The sequence below is a fragment of the Ctenopharyngodon idella genome, chromosome 6, assembly GCF_019924925.1.
Source record: "Ctenopharyngodon idella isolate HZGC_01 chromosome 6, HZGC01, whole genome shotgun sequence".
Taxonomy (NCBI): domain Eukaryota; kingdom Metazoa; phylum Chordata; class Actinopteri; order Cypriniformes; family Xenocyprididae; genus Ctenopharyngodon; species Ctenopharyngodon idella.
Window position 1 is genome coordinate 25,656,809 of NC_067225.1, and position 24,148 is coordinate 25,680,956.

At 35.2% G+C, this 24,148-nt stretch overlaps 2 protein-coding genes across 2 annotated transcripts in view; both read right to left on the minus strand.

The window, feature by feature from the left end:
- The window catches only part of tex264a (testis expressed 264, ER-phagy receptor a), a 69,155-nt gene extending 62,675 nt beyond the window's left edge, over positions 1-6,480 (minus strand). The window contains exon 1 of the mRNA XM_051897943.1: positions 5,950-6,480. Coding sequence (XP_051753903.1) covers positions 5,950-6,207 — 258 coding nt within the window. The 5' untranslated portion in view covers positions 6,208-6,480. The remainder of the gene's footprint in view (positions 1-5,949) is intronic.
- Positions 6,481-6,645: 165 nt separating this feature from the next.
- Positions 6,646-24,140, minus strand: fancd2 (FA complementation group D2). Its single transcript, XM_051897940.1, has 44 exons — positions 23,824-24,140; positions 23,509-23,614; positions 23,276-23,410; positions 23,067-23,134; positions 22,864-22,973; positions 22,682-22,739; positions 22,153-22,205; positions 21,979-22,057; positions 21,701-21,825; positions 21,418-21,505; positions 20,796-20,900; positions 20,562-20,662; positions 20,088-20,199; positions 19,941-19,976; positions 19,689-19,835; positions 19,452-19,586; positions 19,210-19,341; positions 18,300-18,407; positions 18,086-18,195; positions 17,944-17,998; positions 16,984-17,103; positions 16,783-16,856; positions 16,499-16,645; positions 14,825-14,925; positions 14,501-14,616; positions 13,927-14,035; positions 13,330-13,431; positions 13,151-13,248; positions 12,808-12,975; positions 12,597-12,713; positions 11,891-12,019; positions 11,661-11,779; positions 11,461-11,571; positions 11,235-11,368; positions 11,054-11,153; positions 9,999-10,121; positions 9,721-9,814; positions 9,441-9,512; positions 9,272-9,310; positions 9,118-9,192; positions 8,915-8,989; positions 8,696-8,842; positions 8,163-8,246; positions 6,646-7,105 (listed from the first exon to the last, which is right to left on the minus strand). The coding sequence occupies exons 2-44, from the start codon at positions 23,570-23,572 to the stop codon at positions 7,040-7,042; spliced, it is 4,341 nt and encodes a 1,446-aa protein (XP_051753900.1). The 5' UTR covers positions 23,573-23,614; positions 23,824-24,140; the 3' UTR covers positions 6,646-7,039.
- Between the last annotated feature and the right edge of the window lie 8 nt (positions 24,141-24,148).

The window sequence follows — 24,148 nt, forward strand, 5'->3', positions numbered from 1 at the left end:
CTGGTATAAGCACCAAAATTGCTATGACCAACAACTTCACCAGCAACTTCAGAATACCAAATTAATAACACATTTTCTGATTTAACAGTTTCTGTACAACTTCCCTATATCAGATCAAAATTGTAACTGCTAAAGCTTTCAAAACTATTGCCATACGCCTTGTAACATATGAACATTCAACTTGAAAAATGACCACATTTACTCTCTTAACATTGCTGTTCTTACTGTACATGATTCATCAGTGCACATAATTCCAAAGAAAAAAAAGTTCTCTGTAATCTTTCATCAAAATGTGTCACCTGAAAGATTTTTTTAAAGAAATTAATACTTTTATTCAGTAAGAATGCATTAAATTGATCAAGTGACAGTAACAACTTCACAATGCTACAAAAAAAAAAAATCTATTTCAAATAAATGCTGTTCTTTTGAATTTTATATCAGTCAAAAAAATAATGAAAATAAATTTACCACGGTTTTCACAAAAAATATTAAGCAGCAGCACTGTTTTAAACATTGATAGTAATGAGAATTTATTTATTTTTAAGTACCATATCAGCATATTAGAATGATTTCTGAAGGATCATGTGACGCTGAAGACTGGAGAAATGATGCTGAAAATTCACAGGAATAAAGTACACTATAAAATCTATTAAAATAGAAGACAATTATTTTACATTTTAATAATATTTCACAATATTACTGTTTTTGTGTTTGTTTGTTTTTTGTTTGTTTGTTTTGTCATTTTCATCAAATAATTGCAGCCTTGGTGAGTTTAACTATATAGCTTTTCTACTTTTAGCAATGCTACAGCCCATCACTGGAAATACTGTATTTTTACTACCACTTCTGTGGATGATACAGCTGTGCTCTAAAGGTGCTGTGCATGTGACTTGCTTGCACTATATATATATATATATATATATATATATATATATAAATTATGTGCATAATATGAGCCACTAAGAAGATAATGCTGAAGATAAATCAGAGGTTTTCCATTGCCACTGACAAGCTTAGAACAGTCATTCTCAGCATCTTTCAAAAGCGATCTCCCTCACTAAAGTGTATATTCCTCTATTTTATCCTGTCAAGCTCGAACACTTTGAATCCGCTGGTAGCTGACCTTCTGAAACAGACCATATCAACCCCTGCCTCTCGCGGGAGAGCTGAGCATGCTAATAAGCACAGAGCATTATGCCAATTAAAATCGGACAGCGACCTCAGCGAGTGCTAACAACCCATCATAGTCAGATCTGAAGCTAATTGGCTTTAGGGGAGACAGTGGCTGGACACTAAAAGGTGAGAGTGGCAATCAAAAACCCCAACCCTGTCACCATCTCAATACAAAGACAATAAACACAGCGAATCCCCTCGGATGCCACCCCTGCACATGAATGCATTAAATACAGCTGGGAAAGCAGCCAGCAGCATCACAGACCTTTATCTGGCTTTGAGGTGGAATGTAGCTAAGAACAAAATCACTAACTGCATGAATGGTAACAGAATAACCTATACATTTTACAATTTAAAGGGGTCATGAAATGCAGTTTCAGATTGTTATATATCTAAATTATATATATATATATATATATCAGATCTTTAGGAAGGCTATACAAAATTTTTGCAGGTACAGTTTCTTTACATCAACTGACAGACAACATCTGAGTTTGACGGTCTTACTCGACATCTTTATCCAACAGTAGAGCTGCACGATTCTGGATAAAGTGAGGCTCACATTTTTTTTTAATTTTTTTTTTAAATTAACATCACAATTCTGCCATGATTTAACGGACAGATAAACAAAATAACGTAATTTACTAGAGATTCTGACAAAATGTTAATTGCTGCAGTCTATTTAAAAATATGTATTTTTTATTTTATTTTAATTTATTAATTTAATTTTAATTAATTGTTTAAAAAAAAAATCTGTTTGAATGAATGATTCAATGACTCACTCATAAAGACTGTTCCGCTGTGATTGTATACTTGTCAAAGGTTTATTAGACATAGCCGAATCGTTGTCATTTAGGAATAAGATCACGTGGTTGTTTGAATCGCGGTCTTTATTTTTTTAAAGATTAATCGTGCAGCTCTATCCAACAGTAGTATCTATTGCTATTAGCAAGGCCACACTGCTACTAAAATCTGTTTTGTACCTTTAACATATACTGACAACCACCATATAACCCAGGGCGTAAAGAGAAAGCACATGACCAATCAAAGCTCATCACAAGTAACTTTTCCACAAGCTGAGATAAATACTAATATAGAAGGTACAGTGTCATGCACACAAACACAAAACACCATCATGGTAACACAACATGCCACTAAAATGATGCAATAAGCATTCTTCAACAATATAAGATGTAACATAAAACCCTAATGCACATAACTGAGAACAAAAAACTAATATATATATATATATATTAAAATTAAAAACTATCAATGAATATTACTTGAAACGTAAAGTTAGATCTATTAGTTTCCCCTGTATATAGTAAAGGAACTTACTATTAACCAATTAACAGTCTTTTACAGTTAAAATTAAATTAATCATTTTTTACAGTTATATACACATGGCTCCAAAACGTAAATGTAGAAGTGTCAAAAACAAAAACAAAAAAACACATTTAAAAAAGGGAAAAGATCTGCACTTTTCAAATTATATTTAAAAAAATTTAATAAAAACTGATCAACATTATATAAAAATATATATTTTATTATTATTAATAACAATAATAATAATTTATGAATACCATATGCCATTGTTTTAGATAATAGTAATATCTGTTATCTAAAACAATGCCATTCATACATTTTTAAGAGGGTGTAAGTGTCCAAGTATGATGAGCCACTGTATTAAAAGTAATAGCCCAGCAAATTTTAGACGTCCATACATGTAGGCTTGAACTCGACCATTTTGCTGCAAGTTACGTTATTTACACTGTACCGCCATCTAGTGGTTAGGGAACTACAGTACTGATTTCCAAAATGCATGACCTGCTTTTGACAATTTCCATTGAAACACAGGGATCAGCTTAAGTCGAGTAAGCTAACGTGGCAGTTTATGCAGCACTGAGAAAACACCCTTATGTTGTGCTGAGCTTTTATTTTGCATTTCCTCATTGGATTTACCATTGCAAACATCCAGAGAGTTCAGACCCAAAAATGACAATTCTATTATCATTTACTCATCCTTACATCTTTTGAAAGCCAAGGGACTTTCATTCTTTTGTGGAACACAAAAGGAGATGTCCAAGCTGCTCGATTCCATATGTGAAAGTGAATGGTGACTAGCTGTCAAGCAGGATTAAGTGTTTGTGTTTTCCTAACATAGAGCTATCACTTAGCTTCAAGAAGACTTAGAATATAACACACAAGTTGTATGAACTACTTTTACAATGGTTTTAAGGGGCTTTTTTTTTTTGTCCTTTTGTAGCCTGGTCCCCATTCACTTTGAATGGAAAAGAGCAGCTTAGACATTCTGCTAAATTTCTCCTTTTGTCTTCCATGGTAGAAAGAAAATTATATGGTTTAGAACAACATAAGGGTGAGCAAATGATGACAAATGTTCATTTTGGGTGAAGCAACATATTAATCTAGCTCTCTGGAAAAGAAACATATCATTTAATTTATAATTTTCATGCCATGTCTCATTTTCCACTAATAAAAAAAATACTATGGCAGTACCACAAAAGAGTGAAGTACCAGATGGTAATAGCATTGTGCTTAATGATTATTTTTTTGTTAATTTCACAAATCATTCATTTTTTCTTGACAGTGGTCATGGTGTAATATATTCCTAACTTTCTTCAGCAAATATCATGGCCATGAATGCGGTCTATAACACCACACTGCCAGCCTGGCATTCACTTCATAATTTGTCCTTTTTTTATCCACATTACTCACATTTTGTCTGAGTCACATACAGTTTCAATTGGCCCTGTGTTGAATGCCGAAGCATAAGACTGAAAATGTTTCATATTTTCCTTTTTCTATTCTAAGATGCATGACACATATCCGGGTGTCTGTCCAATAAGGTCTAAACTGGATAGGCAACTCATACTTAAAGTCACCATGAAATCAAAACTGACAATTTTAGTTTTTAAAGTAATATTTCAGTATTTATTAAGGATTTATCCGTGCACATATTTTTTAATGCATGTGCCCTCGTAATCTTTAATCAAAATAACTTAATAATGCATAATGAGATTGCATTTTCATAATTGAGCTGGGATTATTTTAATTACTAGTATATGAGTGCAAAAGGTTGCAATGCATGCTCTTCAGTTGACGTATGCAGTCAGTTTATGCTTTTATAAATAAATTTGTTCCTCACTTTTGATGTGGGATGAAATCCATTGATTTTAGGATAAAATACGATCATATGTGCATTTTATAAATGAGGCCCCAGGTCATGCATTTGTGTCAGGAAGGAAACAAATATGCATTCACAACAGAACAGAATATGATCGGCAAATGCTAATGCTGCTCCTACAAGCAAGTAATATTATGCAATAACTCTACCTGTTCCAAGTTATACTGAAAAAAACAACAACAAATTAGCACCACATCGGTATGGTTAAATACATGGAACCAGTTGGACGTTCCCAGTTTCTGCATGCCAGCGATTCCATTTGGCAATGACTGTCATGTTGCACAAAACAAAACAGCGGTTACCTCAGCACTCAACTTTCATTTTCAATGCCCAACCTTATAATACATAACTGCTGTGGTGACTGTGCAGTCTTAGATCAGTGCAGTAATGTTAATGACGCCCATCCAGGGGCTCTACTAGCATGTCCTGTTCGGATCTATTATCTGCTTTTTTTATATATACATGCGTAGTTGTTTTGTTTTCTGCTGAGAAGGAGAAATCCAATCCATTCTCTTCTCAGAGTATGAGGATGAATATCAAGAGTGTCTCACATCTCTCAAACCTCCAATTATTCCTCCATGAGGTCCATGTTCACCTTCAGAGCCATGCACAGAATGTCATGCTAATTTATTCTTTAGATACACTGAATACTAGGATATAATGATAGATATGAGACATAATGTTAGGGAATGACCAGACGTTTAATGTTAAAGAAGTCAAGATGGAAACACCTCAGTGAGTCAGTCTTGAAAACATTAAGATGTTTACTGAAGTGAATCATATATTTAAAATAAGATTAGAATAAAATGCTTGAGGCTTTATTCTCATGAGCTTGTGTGTCCAAACTAAGCAAAATGTTTAGTAGGCAGCTTACTAAGTTTTGGACCATAATCAGTGTCCATGTTAATTAAGACTTAATAAATAAAAAACAAAGAAAGCCAAGCAACTTTCAAAAACAGCTGTTTCGCAAAGTTAACAATAATACCTGCAACAACATCCCTCAAATAATTAAATGCACCATAGTGATACAACTGTAAAGTTTTGAATAACCTTGGAGTAGCATTATATTAATCATTCAGTATTTCAAATTACCATGATATTACCATTTTATAACATCCCTGTACCATGACAGGTGTTTATTATTATTATTATTATTAAACGACTTAGTAAACAACATTACATAAAACAGACGCCAAATAAATAGATTCATAGTAAATTACAATAGATGTACTTTGTTTTTCACAGCCATAAGTGACGCCATTAAAAGTACAAGTTCTTTACAGAAAGCCTTATTCAAAGGAGGAGTTTGGACCTGATGACAGGTGTTTTGTTGTTGTTGTTGTTGTTGTTTTCACCTGATGACAGGTAGCTTAGGGGTCGTGAGCGATAACGTGACGTTATCATTTGGTAGAAAATTAAAGAAAAAAAAATCAAATTAAATGATTAATTAGTGATGAGAACATTGCAAATCATCACATATGTCGCTTTAAAGTGGAAATGTTGTTTTAAAAACACACAGCAAGCGAAGTTGCCTCAAGAATCAGTGAATCAGAAAGAAGTGAGCTACAGACCTGACTGGGGTCATCGTAAAACACACCGACAGAGGACAGCTTCGGTCCGATACTGCAGCTCTCTGTAAAAGCAGCTCCGCTGTCCTTGTACGATCCTTTTCTGAACTTATATGCAATCGTGATGTTTTTCACCGGAGGAGATCCAGTCCGAATCACGACTTCAGAAAAAAGACCGGTGTAAAAAACGAAGCCCACCAGAGTTAAGATGAGACAAATGACCAAAAAAAGAATCAGCAATAAAATGACAAAGTCAGACATTTTTGCCCGTCTGTCAGAAAATCAAGCACAGAAACGCTCAATGTGTACGAATAATTCTGTTAATGTGATGGCACTCAAAAAAACAATCCTTCAGCCTCCCGAACAGGCCTGTTTGTTTGCATCCGTTTCGCAGATGTTACAGGATCGATGCTTCACTGCGAGGTCAGTTAACACCCGTCTTTTAGTTTTGTATTGACACAGCTGAGCGTTTGTTTATCCTCCTCTGCACAGAAACGTTGAACGCATTGCTTCCTGGATGCACCATGTGACTGTGAGTCAGAGGGATGGCTTGGAACGAGCCAACCAAAAAGTCCGACTCAATCCCGCGAATCGGTTCTTTCGAACAGCTCGATTTTTAAAAAGACTCAGTGATTCTTTTAAAACTATGACGTCAGCTGACACATTTTGTTGTTTATGACTTTTTTTTCCAGTTAAGGCTTATTATTAAGGGTGTTTATTGAAATTTTAATTTGGAATTGTCAACTTTCCTCTCATACAGTCAAATATATTTCTGTTGTACAAGAACATACATAAAACACCGTTAAGGTCAAAATTAAGGTAATTGACAAATTTATCATTAACATTTGTATTGAAAATATGAAAAAGAAACAAATTAACATCTTAAAACATGCAAACACAATTAGAGAGCTGCTCAAGAAAACCACTTGATTAGTGTTAAGTGAACATTTACACAACAGCTTTAATCCAAGCACTTTTTATTTATCTTTTCCATTTAATATGAAGATAATAAATCCCCAAAATAATTTGAAGGAATAATAAAGCAACAATAGTGTACTGATCATGTGCTAATGTACAGCAATGCTTGCTTATTTCAGTCTGATTCATCTGATTCCTCTGCTTCTTCCTGTCCATTGTTCTTCTCATCAGAGTCGCTCTCCTGTGTCAAAACAGACTGAATTAAGCATCAAGAAATGAAAGACATCACAAAATGTCTCATAAAAGATCTCATGAGGAAATTAATCTCCCAAAACAAGCAACATAAAATTCATTACAGGCTATTAAAGGCAATTATAGACTTCCAGGCGACATGCTGTTTATTTGCTTTTGTGAATTACATGACAAAACATGATAACAAAATAATACTGCTGCTGGGCAGGTGATGACTGTGGTATGAAAAATTAGTTTAATTATAAAAAAAAAAAAAAATACAAATATTAATCTAAATTAATTTAACTGATCTGTCATATCTGTATTTATTTGAACACAATTTGCTCTGTGAGGCCACAGAAACATGCATAGTAATGGGAAATCAAAATATGTTATAATAACAAAAGGTACTCAGATGACATAATATTTCTGGAGTATTTTTGAAGTGTCCATCCTTACATGCTTTTTCAGTTAATATTACCCAAAACCCTTGTGCAACAGAAAATGTATTATTATCAACATTGATAATAATAATAATAATAAATGTTTGTTGAGCACCAAATCAGCATATTAGAATGACTTCTGAAGGATCATGTGACACAGAAGACTGGAGTAATGGCTGGTGAAAATTCAGCTTTGCCATCAAAGGAAATTGTACATTTAAATGGTAATATTTCATAATATTACTGTTTTTACTGTATTTTTTCTTTCAAAAAAAAAAAAAAAAAAAAACTTTTGAATGGTAGTGTATGACCCTAAAATTTAAGTAATAATGAATTTAAAGGTTGTCAATTTAGCTAGATGCCAACATTTGCATGTAAAGGCAAACAGAATATGAAAAGGGGGTTAGTGGTATCAAGAAGCAATTTTTAATGCAGTACACTGGCATCAAGTCTTATTATTTTGTCGTCAGCAATGAAGTACACATTTTAGTGTGCACTAGAATATTTAAATTGGGATGCAGCCTATACTGTCAGAATAAATGGTTTACTTTCCAGGAATGCAGGTGATTAGACTACATTTCTGTGCATTATGCAGGATAATGCAAAGTCAACCAGTCATTATACCTCCACTTCACTCTGCAACTGAGAGGACTCTTCCTCCTCCTCTTCATCAGCTGCCTGTGACCTTTGTGAGAGAATCTCTTCACCCTGCAAAATAAAAAAAGGTTTGAATCTCTGTATTATCTATACATGCTACACTGTGCTATACATTCTAATACTGCACTGTTACAATTTTTTAGAAATACACTATACAATTTTAGAAAAAAAATTCTAAAAGCACTGCTAACATTGCTTCAGAACACAGTTCCATAACCCCGGCTAAAAATCAGTACTAACCCCACTTCTAAATTACAAATGTGAAACCCAGGGTTAAAACCGGGGTTAAGAACAATGATAACTCTGGGTTACGCACAGTGTAAAAAGCCCTAAAGTAAAAACTACTGAACTAGTGTAGAAAAAAATTCCTTATAGTTGAAGTCGGCATGAAATGGATGTTGTGATATCCGAGTGAAATAAGAAAAAAAAAAAAATTGATTTCATGGTGACTTTAAGCCCTGATGTGGCTTTTCTCTCTTCATCTGAGTTTAAAATCTTACCTTTAAGTCTCTGTTCTTTAGGTTCCCCAGCCAGAAGGCTTCTTGACAGTGGTTAAGAGTGAGCATGGCTTTCACGCGATATACAAACTGCTCCAGACATTTTTTCAAGGCTGGAACATGATTGGTCAGACCAGTATCTTGCCTAATCTAAGAACAGTAAAGCAGTGATTATAGTTACAGATGCCATATGCTTTAACGCCTTCAAAATTAAATGTTCACCTTTGAATGACCACACATGTGGTGGAGTTGTCTAGTACTGAGCTGGAAGGTCTTCAGTAGACTCTGGACATCCTCCTGAGAAGATCCATCAGTGCGATGATTAAAATTTAACTTTATTAAACTAATCATTTTTGTGTTTTAAAGCTCTAGATTCTGCGCAAGATCATTTAAACATCAAGTTTAAATGAATTAGACAGAAATACCTTGTGTTTTTTAAAACTGTAGTCAAGCAGAGGCATCCCAAGCTTGAGGAACGACTCCAGAAAAAGACGACCGTACTGAAAAACAAAGTGAAAACAATGTGGTGAATGACATTATCTTCATAAACATACCTTTGTGTGTGCAAATATTTCTCACCTTCAAACACACAGTGAGTACAGGTCTGCTGTCAAAGATCTGAAGCAAAAAAAAACAACAACACCATCCTAGATTACCATCACACAGCTGTGTAGCGGAGACTTAAACAGAGTCATAAATGTGAAGGGTGCACACTGAGAGCACAGAAAAGATGTGAAAGTCTGTGTACCTTGACCAGGTTTATGAGGATGTGGAAGTCACGCACAGCCAGATTCCATGTTAAGAGCTTCTCGCTCTGCACCTGAATAGATTTAGGCTCATTTCAGGCAGTTCAGAATCAGTTCTTTCTTTTGGGAGACAATAACTCCATTTGTTGTACGCTATGATCTTTTAAAACTTTGCAGACCTTTTACATTTGCAAACAGCTGTATTACACACTACATGAAAGTTAATATCTGAAAAAGCACTTTAAAATAATATCTACACACACATCACAAACAAACACAAACCTCTTGATTATCCATCTGTTTGCTGGGAGGAATCTTGCGTACAGCTCTTTCTAGCTCTGCCATCATGCTCTTGTAGTAAACCAGGAACGTCAGCCTGCAGCATCAAATATTGATATTTGCATTTATTACACGGCTCTGGAATACCAGATTCTGATTAGTCAAACATTGAGTGGTCAAACATTTTTGTATCAGTACTTCATGTCCAAATATTTATTTATGTATTTATTCATTCATCCCTTACAATTACACAGATACTTTTGTTTTTGAAGCTGCTGTACCTGTTGAGTGTTGGCCAGCTGCGCGAGTTAGCGTCTTTAGCAGCATTCAACAGCTCAGGAACCCCCTCACCTGCTATTTCCTCCACTGCCTTCAGAACATCATCAGTGTGCTCTAGATAAATACTAGAGAGGGAAACCAAAATTATAGAAACATGCTCAAAAATATTTTGGATCAGTCTCTCTATATGTAACTGTTACAAGCATTTAAAAGTTTGGGTTTTAATTGAATGTTTCTCATAGTTTCTTATGCTCAGTTTATTTGATAGTAAACACAGTAAAAAACAGTAATATTGTGAAATATTACAATTAAAATAACATATTTTTTTTCTCAGGATTCTTTGATGAATAGAAAGTTCAAAAGAATAACATTTATTTGAAATAGGATATTTATTTGAATCATTTGTAAAATTATAAATTTCTTTTTGTAACATTTTAAATGTCTTTACTTTTGATCAATTTAATGCATCCTTGCTGAATAAAAGTTTCCCCCAACATGATATATTTATGTAATTTATAAATGTTATTAATATTTGACATTTCAATTAGTTAAAGAATATCTTATTATAATAATTACATTACATTTGTAAGATTACATGAATATTTTATGTAATTAATTTTGTCTTCTTGTATAATGCAGGAATTAGACTATTTCTAAAAGGGCGGATAGGGAGGATAAATGACTCATTAAGCATATAAATCATTTTACCGACACCTTCTCTCTCCCCTACCTAATACAGACTAATATCCATGTGTGTTAATACCCTAACTGCTTCAATGCAGAGTTATTTTAGTATTATGTATATACTATTGTTTTTTTTTTTGTTTTTTTTTTCTTTCTTATAGGACAGTGTAGAGTGACTGGAATGTAGAGGGGAGAAATGGGAAAGGAGATCAGGACATGACCCAGGCCAGAATCGAACCTGAATCCCCATGAGCTAACAGCTAAAAATGATTTTTTAGTAGATTTAGTTTTAGTTAACAACAACAACACTGCCTCAATGACATTTGGAACTGAATGGGAACTTAAGCATTATTGTGTGTAATTCACAACGTACCTAAGGAGAGTTTGAAGAGCATCGTTGTATTTGTTTCCTCGCTCTTTTTCTCCACTCGCTGTAACCCACTCCTGACAGAGGAAACGTCTTGTCAGGGATGCTGGGGAAAATTGTAGCATTCAAAATGAATGTGTTATAGAGAGCAACCACTATTATACAGCATAAAATACTGAAAACATACTGATCTGTTCTCTGTAGTTCCTGTGGTTTGATCCTCCATACTGGGACAGCACAATGAGCAGCTGAGTCAAACATAGGGCTGTGTTCAGGCTGGGCACTGTGCTTCGGAAGTTCTGCAGGTACTCAAAAGCATGCCTGAGCATATAAAACAGCACAAACACGTGGTTAGTTACATTGCAAATCCTCCATTAACAGCAAACAGGAAGTATGTGCACTGACGTTCCCACCTGCTCAGCTGATCCAAAGTCAAATCTGTCTCGTCCTCTTTTAGCCGGCCGGCCAGGACCCCCAGAGCATTCTTCAGCAGAGCACGATGCTCCAGACCAGAAAAGCCGGCCCTGAATATGAACAGCAGGTGATTGAAGATGGTCAGAAAGTTTTGTAGTTGTCAGGAAAGTCAACTAACAACTAATTAGTCTGGGCTCACCAGCTGAATGTGGTGTGTAGCACTTGCAGTAGCAGCTGATAGGCTGAACACATGAGCTGCTGTTCCTTCACGTCCACACCAGGAGCATCAACAACACCCTGATTCTCAGAGAGCAGAGTCTGTGTGGACAAGCACATTCAAACAGACCGACAAAACCAAACGTGCTAGCCAGCACCAATTCTTACACAAGGAACATGTTTACAAGGCTGTGAATGGAAATGTGTGTGTACCTGAAAATGATTGTGGCAGTTCTCCAGGTGTGTGCAGAGTGTGGGCAGCAGCTTAATGCAGTAGGTGGCGATTTCTTTGGCATTTTTCTGTTGCAAGTGAGCAAAGCCCACTGCTCTGTCCGTCTTACTCTAAAGAGACAACAAAGAAAATATTTGGGATGCACAATATTTCATTACCATAATGATTATCAGCCAATATTGGAGATGTTTTTTTAAATTATCAGTATCGGTCAATACTGAATATATATATTTTAATATTTTTATTTATTTTTTTAATTGCTCATTTCCCTACTTTACATTTAGATTAATTTTGCTGTCATTAAATGCGCATTAAAGTTCATCTTTAAAAACAAAACACTAATAATTTCATTTAATGATAAAAAACAAAAATCAGTTTAAATGTCACCTTTAACAAATCTTAAAATAATCATTTTTATACTGTTCATTATAAATGACGCCACAATTCACGTAATTTCAGCATCATTATAATTTACAGTATGAAAAATAAATATTTTGAGATTTGTTAAAGATTACATTTAACAGTGTTATTTAAAATATATGATTTTATGTTTTAGTGTTTTATTTTTATAATAATTAAGACAATGTCTAATAAGTTGATTAGAATGTTGTTTCAAAGTTGTGCATGAACATGTTCTACTACATAAATCAAGTTAAAGTGTTGTCAAGTTAATGTCTGTGTACATACTTTGAGAAATGGAGCCTTTTTGGCTGGAGCAGAAGCCAAACTGAAGTCCAGTTTACGCCACATATCCTCCAGCAGGAAAAGCAACTCAGCAGGGCCCAACTGCACTTCCTCCCTTAACTACACATAAAGCAATGATATGATTATTTAGTCTACAATTTGTACTTATACTGAGAATCACCCAGCAAACAGACCTTACTATTTACTGTTTTACCTTACTATGTAGCTCAGTGTCCAGCAGTGTCCGGGACAGAAGGCCACACTGTAGCACGCTCAGAGCTTCAATATCCAACTCTCTGAAGAATGGCCAGTACGAAGACAGACTGACCCCTGATTTGGCATCTTTTTCTTTCTCTTTCTCGCTCTCTTTCTCTGGATGGTCCTGCCATAACAAAAAATTGACAGCTTTAATATTTTAAAATTCAGGTGACACCAAAGTAATATCTCAATATACTGGATTAAATTCAACAAAAGAGTCATGGTTTTGCTGTCTAATTTACCAGATGTTCATGCCAATGTCTGTAAACCAAGGGACAGGAAGTATATCTGGTCTTTACCTGTTGGGACTCCTCTGCCTCTGCAGCCGCCTCCAGCTGTGACTTGTCGCCTGAGGAGTTTTTACTCGCTGAGGCCTTCCTCTTCTTCCCAGATGACTCTAAACACACACAAACAGTGAAGCACTGACCCCAATCTACAAAACATACAAAAAGTTTGGTGATTTCTCCAGCAGCCTTACCTTTCTTTCCTTTCTTTGGCGGAGCGATTGAAGAAGAGGGTATCATCCCCTCAGCACTCTCTCCATCAAAGTTAGCCTGAGGAGGAGTGTAGCCTGGTGTAGCTAACACAGTATACATTAAAACAATGTAAAACTTCACAGAGAAAATAAATATAGTAAAATAGATAAAATAATTTTATATATTTTTATTATATTATAATAAAAATATTATATATTTTTATATAATATATATATTACTTTATTTTTATATATATATATATATATATATATATAAAAATATAATATATATATTACTTTATTTTTATATATATATATATATATATATATATATATATATATATATATATATATATATAAAAATATAATATATATATTACTTTATTTTTATATATATATATATATATATATATATATATATATATATATATATATATAAAAATAAAGACATACTGAGAAATCCACAAGTTACAGTAAGTCAAAATCCACAAGTGAAATATGAAGATTTGACAATATATCTTCACTTTATCAAGGTACTGACCAACATCTATATCTAAGACAATGACTTAAAGTAAAAAAGATTATCTGTCTCTCTGGTACCTGCCAAGCACATCTGCAGTAAACTCTGAAGGAAAGTGATATTCTGAATACGAGTTACAACCTTCATTTTCATCTCAGGATCGTTCTGCCTGCAAAACGCATTCACCACCTACATTCATAAACAGACATGCATAATATACATATTAAAATAAATTCTGTAATATATAACATCAAAAACCATGTTTCAAACTGTAGATTCTAGAAAATTCCAGTTGAATGGTTGCCATAAAATTAAAAAAAAGTAGTCCATATGACTTATGCACTATAGTGTTCTGATGGTTTGTGAGGAAAAAAAAAAAAAAAAAAAATTTAAGATAATATTCAGTCACAAGACATCAATTAATATTTGACGTTACTTACACTAATTTGAGAACTACAGTAAAGGAAAATATTTTTAGTAAATGAATAAATGAAGACAGACTTCTCATTTTATGTGTGAACTATTAATTTACAACTGAAGTAAAGTAAGTGAGGAAAATAGTCAAATCAGAACTTGAAATGGTCAGTGATGATTGTAAAGTCACTCTGAAGTCAATGAATTCAGTACTATGCTGTACTGAAGAGGTGTACTAACCTCCCTGAACCAGTTGATGGTGTGAAAGAGCAGAGAACAGAGGAACTCTCTCTCAGCCTTAGACAGACTCTCCACCTTCTCCACCACCTCCATATCAGTCAGGATCAGAGGACAGCCTATAACAGCACAAAACCTTAGAATACCTCCTGAATCAAACTTAATATCTCTGACACCTCTTGAGATGTTAACATATAAATAATCATCATCATTATAATGAAAAGCAGAAGTGTCTAATAAATTCCTTCTTGCAGTGATCATGACAAACCAAAATCTAGAACAGCATGATGAAGATGTTATCACTGATTTGTTGGAGGTGTATCTGACCTAGTAGAGCATCAATCTCCTCCAGATCCCCCTGGTGCTGCACCTCTTCACACAATCTCAGCAGGCGGAAAAATGGGGACAGGCACAGAGGAGACACGCACCTAGGAGAATGAGAGAGTCATTTAAATTGTAAAATTGTGTCAGAGCCAAAGCCTTGCGGGCAGCGCTTCGACAGCAACAGAGCTTCGAGATTTCTGATGCCGTTCCCCTCTCTCCTCTCTTACCACTTCTTGCCATTGCTTCAACTGTTCTATCAATAATGTATGCAAAAATATGTATGCAACTACCAACAATAATGTTTTAACAGTGTCACTGATAAATAACATAAATAAAATGTTTGTGTCAAGCCAATTATAGGTCAATATATACAGTATGGATTACTAGAATCAACCAATATTATTACACGGCTCTGTGGAATACTTGATTCTGATTGGACAATGGCGCCATCCAGCGGTATGTTATTCCCCGATAACAACCGGAAAACAGTTAACACACGCTCATCCGGGTTACTGAAGTCTGCAGTGCTATATGCTTGTTAGGAACTGGTTTTCCTCGTGGAAGTTTTGCCTTTGTTGAGCTAATAAAATATTAAAAAGCAGTCAAATTTTGTGTAGTTATTTAATTATGTCATCCGGTATCGTGGACTCGCTCTCTCGTTTCATACAAACGTGGCTGCTGCCATTTTGTGACTATTGTTTTGTTCACTTTAATGGATTAAGATAACAAACAGGTACGATTTTAAATCAGTTTAATCTCAGATCAATATCTTATCCCCATAATTATTTATGTGGCGAAATGCCGTGTAATATGCTGTATGACTGTACCGTATCTCTTAAATGTGTTTCTGTCTAGTTTGAACTTGCCGCGCGAGCAACTGCTCTCTCCATGGAAGCGGACTCAGATCAACTCAGATCAATATTTTGTGTCTAATTATTTACTTATAGGGCAAGTAGCTGTGTAATAAGCGGGATAATGTACATCCATCCAGTTGTGATCTCAGAATAAACCCCTTTAGGCTGATACAAGACCCCTCCGCTTTGCGTCAGGGTCCTGATCACCCTGTCGGGGTTTATTCTGAGATAACAACCGGATGGATGTACATTATCCCTTACATAACGCATGCTTGGCCAAATAACTGAAGTCTGTGGAATTATGGAGTGCTTAACTTTGTTTTCAAATATTTTGGGGTAAATTCTGACTAAATATTGTGTAAAATAATTGTTTCAATTTCATTTATTTTCAGCAATTTTGCACACATCTCATATAATCAAACTGCATATGTATATAGTAATCTAGATATCAGCACTGGCTACTAAAAATTCATACTGATCAAACACTATTATCTATATCAGGGAATCCCAAACTTTTTTTTCAGCTGAAAACCTACCTATAATTTTTAGTTTAAGTACTATTTCAATAATTTAACAACACATTTGCATGTTCACAGTTCTCTGATGTTGATTAAACGTCACATGACATGCAAGTTAACATAAAATATTTATTTTTAGTGTTTCATTTTGTATTGTTTTTATTTTAAACACATTTTAAGTACGTTTTATGTAATTTCTTTTAACATTTTTATGATTTAATTATTAGCTTCTGTTACTGCAGTCTGTAAAAGGGTAAAAATTTCTGTATGCTGAAAAAGTTCAGCATACAGTATTCAGTAGTGACCTCTCTCTCTTGACTCCAGCTGGTTGGGTTGTGTCTGTTTTGTGCTGCTGGTCTTGAGTCATAAGAGGCAGTAGATTGATGGCGATTCCCCCCTGACTCTCATCTTCGTCCAAATTATACATCACAGAAGCAGGAAACACAAACGGACTGAGAGACACGCACACATACAAAGGGTCATGAGAAAGTTAAGACATAAAAAAATAAATAAAACAGCTGATTGCTTTCATTTGATAATACAACAATAGAAAAGTGTTGTCTTTATGAGCCCTGAATGTGTCACTCACCCTGATAAATCTGGTCCAAGGTCTACAACAAAGTCTTCCTGAAAATCCTCTAACACACTCTTCCCGATCCATGCCTGAGGGTGACAGCCAACACAGAGAGCTTAATGTAATAATGTAATATGAAGACATTTTTGTCATGTAGAGATGCATATGAATTGTACTACTTTTTGTCTATAACTTAAGTCAATAACCCACACACACCAGCACTAGAGGGTCCAGTTTGCAGGTCTGCAGCAGGTTGGCCAGCTCATCATAACAGAGAGCAGCAGCTTCAGGGGAAGTCTCACTGCACGAGCGCACCAGCTCCAGCAGAGCCATCACCTACACACAACACAACACTTTATGTGGCACATGCGTCAGTAACAAATGGCAATGAAAGCAAGAAATTTAGAATGTTACAAAGGATTAATTTTCAACAAGTTCTTTTGAACTTTCTATTCATCAAATAATCCTGAAATCATAGTCCCCAGCCTTGGTGAGTCTTATTTCAAAAACAGACTTATTTAAAAAAAATAAAAATAAAAATAAAAATAAAAACTTGGCTCCGCCCCCAAAATTCACAAAAAACGCAAAAGTAGATGTGTTTTTATCATAGCTAAGGCAAAGCAAAATAATGCTTCGTGAAAAATAAAGTGAAGATGACAAACCAACGACAAGAAAGAACAAAAAATGAACATACAGTACACAAAAGTATAAACAAGCAAGAGTTAGAGACAAACAATGACACTCAAAACTGTCCTGTTACTATAACTAACATTACAACAACAGCATATTTTGGTTCTGTGAAACATACAAAACCAATGTTACTCGCGTATGAAGCAGAAACAATGCAACCTTGGCATCTGTTTTCAGGCCTTCCCACTTAGGTCTCTCCAGCGCTGGAAAACTTTTCTAATATTAATGTGGGTCCTAATTTCTTGCCTGATCATAACCCTTCTTTTCTCAGTGATATTCCTCTGACCTTTTCTCTTTTGTAATGTCTCTCAGCCATCTCTCTTTCTACAATCTTTCTTCAAATCTCCCTCTTGCTCACTCTCTCTCCTCCCCATCATGACTGTATACACCCCCTACTGCTGATTGGCCACAAGTGTGTCATGGTGCTCAGTCCGTTTCTCAGAAATCGCTTACTGCACCTTTAAACCATCACATCATCTCACTCACCTGTCTGTGTGTCTCAGTGGGTAGTGTGCCACCTTGAGAGCCATCAGGTTTATTTCTACATAAACAACACATGATGAAGAAGAGTGAAGATCAAAGATTACAACTACTGTGTAAGTGAAACATCAAAATGTAAAGAGCATACCTGCAGGCTCCCATACTGCCCACCATCATGACTGCCCCAATAATACCAATGCGCTTGTACTTGGGCACCGTGCTAGACAGCTGCTTACGGATTACGATATGCATGTCATCCTGGTGGTGGCCATATTGAGTCAGAATTTTAATTTTTCATTTTTCATCATCTCTTAATTGAAAACATGACATACTAGAGCTTTAAGATGCAGAGTGTTTCTCACCTGGATGTGTCCCCCGTGCTGCTCCTGTCCGAACGCCAGGCGGCTGAGCAGGTGGAAGAGTTGTCTGATCTGCTGTGAGGTCAGGTTGTCCATGTAGTCCAGAATACCCTGCCAGAATACCCACAATTCACACCAGCAAAAAGGTTAAATATCATTATGAACTTGAAAACACCCAAATGATTCCCCCAAAATAATTTGTAAAAATTTACAAATTTTATAATTATATATAATATATATATATATATATATATATGTATGAAGAGTATAGACGCAAAAGCCGCTAAACGCCACCTCCGTCAAAAATGAGATAATGATATTGAGCGAATGCTCTCCGCATACAGTATACGTTCATCAAATACTTTCGCTTCAAATCCCCTAAATCCCAGCGTCAACCCATTCAGAAATACCGGTTCGTTGGCAGAAACTGCTAAACGCCACTTCCCTTTGTCAGCAAAAGCCTCTAAGTCCACAGAAGAACCAATCGGAAGATGCAAATCGAATCATGTAAGTCAAATTTGTTAAATACCAATGAATTGACTAAAGTGACATTTTTGAAAATAAGGCATTTCAATAACTGACTAATACACTTTTCATTGCCATTAAAGTAAAAATTACTGAACCTAAACATAGGAGCCTAGTAAAAAATGCTCATTTAAAAGAAAACACGTCAGACGGACTTAGAGGTTTTTGCATCTGAACTCTTCATTCATATATATATATATATATATATATATATGTGTGTTAAAATTTCCATGACTTTTAAGATTTTAATAATTTTCATGACTTTTCCATACCTGAAAAACACAATTTTACAAATACTTCCATGGGTGACATAACTGTGGCAATCCTGTAATAAACTGACAGAAGAAAGGGACTAAGGTCACAAACCGGGTTCAAACCGCGTTCATACCTTCACAAAAACTGTGAACTGGCTCATCTCTGCAGGTCTCTGAGATACCAGCTCACAAAGCAGCTCAAGAGCTACATCCACCTCACCACTCACACCACTGCATGCGTGTGTGACCAGAGAGCCCACCACCTCCTACACAACAAACACACATGTACTGGACATCAGTGCACGTCTTTGAATGAATGTTGGTGTCCATAAATCTGCAGCGTGTTAGTTGTAAGGTGACAAGAGGTTTTTCTTACCTGCCGACAGTAGGAGTCAAAGGCAGTGAAGGATTGTTTGTACATGTGACCTCCGAAAGGCACCACACAGCAGTCTGAAGAACGCAAGAGTCCTTGAGCTAGAGCCAGAATGGATGGGAAATAACCCCGCATCACCTGTATGAAACAGTTACACCATACTTGAAATGAGGAGCCAAAGCATCAAGTATCATATTTAGGGCTTTTTCTTCATTCATAATCACGTGAATGAAAGCAGACCTGAGCATGGCCCTTAAAGGTCTTCTGCAAGAGGCTTTCCTGAATCAGACCCTTGCGAACTTTGACCTTGAGCACCCTCTCCGCCCCACGTCGGCTGTGGTTTGCATTAGTGGAGTGAAGGATGAACAGCACCAACAGATCAACCACCTGAGAGACACAACAAGTAGGGTTTATTCATGAATTTGGATGTTCAGGTGTGAAATGTGTCTAATGGCAATCACATAAAAACATTTTAATAGAAATCAATCACACCTTATGGTCCTCTGACTCATCAACATTCTCTATGGCCTGAAAATCAAAAATATTAATAGTATTTAAATCACTTCAGTTGGATGGAAATATAGTACCTAGTGTCTGAAAACAGAATGGCAATGAAAATTATATGAACTCTCAGCTGACCTTTAGCCAAGCCTCTGAGATGGTTTTCTGAAAGCGGATAGCTGACTTTATGACCTCCAGAATCAAAGCCACACTGTCCTGACCATTGCTGCATGATGAGACACTGGATTTCCTAAAAAGTGACAATCAAAAACAAGTCAGAACACTGCCAACAGAACTGAAGATGTTAGATATAAATTGAAGATATAAACTTCTTATTTGTTTTCCATGGAAGAAAGCAAGTATTTTGGGTTTGAGAAGGAAGGATGAGAGTGAAAAAAATGGCGACAGAATTTTCATTCAAGAGAAAGCGAACTGCTGAGACCATCACATCTTTTAAGAAGCATTTTAGGGGATTTCTTCTCTGCATTTTTCCTCTTCTCTAGCTTGCTTCCTAATCTTATAAATGTTGTTGGCTCCTTGACAAATTGTGTTTCTTCCTCTTTGGATAAAAGTGTCTGCTAAATGCATAAATGTAAGCGGGAAATGTCTCACCCTGACAAGGTTTTGCTTTTCAAACGACTCTGGGAGGCCTGCAGGACTGCTGGCAAAACACACTGCTCCAACTCCAGCTTTTTGCGCAGGTCACACACCACCTGAGGAGCATGAAAGGGACATGAGCAAAACAGCTCTACAGCAATAGAAAAATGATTTAATTGTCTACCAGAGAAAAGAAATGTTCATGATCAGAAAAAAACTGTCATTAACAAGTCAGTTTGGTGGCCTAACCTCATTAGCATCAGATGCAGAGATGGAGTGTAAGACGAACTTCACTACGACAGGAAGATCCTCTAACTGCACAGCAGAGAGAGTTCCCATTACTGCCTCACGCACCTGATAGAGAGAAAGAGGATTCTGAATGGTATACACAACTGTTTAAAAGTCTAAATAAATGAACATTTTATTCTGCAAGGATGCATTAAATTGCAAAAAGTGATGTTTACATTGATACAAAAAATCTATTTCAAATAAATGCTGTTCTTTTGAATGTTTTATTCATTACAGAATTCTGAAAAAAAAAAAAAAAAAAAACCAATCATGGTTTATAGTACAAAAATATTTAGCAGTTAAACTGTTTTCAACATTGATAATTCAAATCAGCATAATATATTAGAATGATTTCTGAAGGATCATGTGACGATAAAGTCTGGAGTAATGATGCTGAAAATTCAGCTTTTCCATCACATGAATAAATTACATTTTAAATTATATTATATATTAAAATAGAAAACAGTTCTTTTAAATTACCTTTTAAATTACCAGTTACCTTTCTTTAACAAAATAAAGCATTTAATTTAATTTAAAGCAATGATGCTGCATTTTAGGGAACATATTTGCATGTTTAGAGTACCTCTGACAATAACGCAGAGCTCAGATTCAAGCTGGATAAAGCATCCAATATAGGCACAGTGAGCTGAGTGTTCTGCTGAAGTAATTCGCTGCACAATGGAGTAGACACAAACACAGACTCACATAAACACAATATACACAATGATAATAAGCATCTATATAACAGTCACACTCATCATTACCATCACAGCCATAATTACTAAACCAAATGACACAACTAAGCATAAATCAACTTTAATAGACACTTCTACCCCATCTCATGCATTGGGACACTACTGACGTACTTCAACTCTTTGGCCATGTCTCCATGTTGGGAATCCTCCAGGATTTCTGGGAGGCTGGTAATAATGTCCCGCTGGATCTCCACTGGAGCAACAGACACCATCTGCATCAGCTTACTGCTCAAATCCTACACATACACAGCAGTTATGGTAGTCAGACATCTGTCACAGCAATGCCACAATTTGGCTATGACAAACATTTATGTCTGCTACAAAGGAACTGTTGGCAATTATGACGTTCACAGGAACATATTCATCACTGGGCGAGGAGAACTCTGTACCTTGCCATCTACAATTCGGTCCAGCCACTTTAACTGGTTTATTACGAGACGGGGAACGTTGAGGCCATCCTCACTAACACTGTAACAGAGCACATTACAGTCACTGTTAAGTGAATGATACATGACTTTGTAATTGAAGTGATGTGTACAAAAAGTCATCAAATGGAAATTTACCCCTCAAACATGAACTCTGGAAGCTTTTCAAACAAAGTGTTTATGACCAGGGTCTAAATATAGGAAAATGAAAAACATATATTACTCATATTCCCCCTTAAAATAGTTTGAATTAAATAAATGTAATAATTAACTTCAGCTGCAATTAATTCACTAAATACAATATTCATAAATATTCAACAGATCACGTAAAAAGTAATCCACTTTATATAATATATATATATATATATATATATATATAAATAAAACAATAATCAATAATTGTAATTATTTTTAAATTTAAATTAATCTTAAATGAATAATATAAATAATAATAATATAACAAAAATTATAATATAAACATAAAATATATACTAGTACATAAAATATATAAATTATATTAAAAAATCATTTTAATAACCCTAATTTTAATTCAGACTGATGTGCTGAGTCTAAATTTAATAATAATAATTAAAAAAAAAATTATATATATATAACTAGTTTTCTCTTGCTTTGTATTTTAAGAGGTAAATTGAGCAGATGTGTTTACCTGTAGCATCTCTATTCCAAGCAACAAGCGTACCAGGCTTTCCTGATAGGAGCCAGAACTGATATTAGAGGGAAAATAAACAAATAAGAGTATATAAGAGTAAAAAAAACAACTGCATAAAACATTTTAATGAAACCTTGTAATGTTTTCAGTTGGAAAAACAGAAAGAAGAAATGCATTACGTGGTATCCTGCTGTGAAGTGGATGATGGCACACAAGGCAGTAGACAGTTTCTGAATCTCTCTGGGTCTTCGATGTAAGTTTCCAGCGCAGATATAAACTCCTGAATTATCTACAAAACAACCATTCAACAATGTAAATATGCACGGTGTAAACTACTCCTGTAAAAAGAAAAAAAGTGATATAATGATGATCTGTTTCTCACATTGGGGAATCGGGGATTCTTTCGTAGACGCTGCTGGAGTCGCTTTTGAAATATAACTTGGTCTACAGCTGTTATAATAAATAAAAATAAATATATAATAAAAATAATAAAGGATTGCGTATCAGATGTCAATAAAATCTGTTGGTATTATGAACATGTATGTTTTGCTTGTATGTATACAATGCATACTTGATCATCTGACATCTTACCAATTTCATTAGCCGTACTGCCAGGTGTTAAAGTGACACCTGATTCCTTCAGAAACTGAACAAAAACTGAGTCCGGGTAGGAGTCCTGTACTGAAGACTTTGTGGGTCGCCCACTGCTCTTGGTCTTTTTTGATTCTGTACAAATGAAGACACATCAATACAGTCAAGCAATACATATTTTCAATTACGTACAAGGATTGTAGCAATTCCCGATTTATTTTAGATGATCTTACTTGGAATGTCAAGTGTGGAATATTCGTCCACTGTGATGGATGAGCGCTTCTTCTTACGCATCATCTTTAGCTCAGATCAGATCAGAGTGAAATTATAAGATGATACCTGTTAGGGTTACAACAAATAAGCTATTTCACATGGGCTAAAGCACTCTGACAGTTTAATAATGACAGTCCTGATTCAAACAATACCAGAACCCATTTCGGAAGATGGTAAACAATCATTTCAAGACAGACTGAAATGGCTAAATTATACAGTCGACGAACTCGACGAAATGACCGTATTTGAGTCAAAGCGTCGTCAGAAGTGTTTACCTTAAAGTTACTCCCCGCGATGCTGGTCTTAAACGTTTGTCGTTTAGATGTTATGTTAATAGATTTAGACTAGCATAAAATGTATGTTTTCATAACCAGGCTAATGTCACAAAGCTTCCCGCGCCCGTGGTTCGTAAATTTTAAGGGTCGTGGTAAAATTCTCAATTCTGGATTGATAAAAAAAATGTTTTGGGACGTTACTGTATATTTTACGTGTTAACTATATCTATCTCTATGAGCATAAAAGTACAAAATACATCAAACAACACGTCATCAGGCCCACAGATAATAAGATAAACATTTTCGACCGTGACGTAGCGAACTG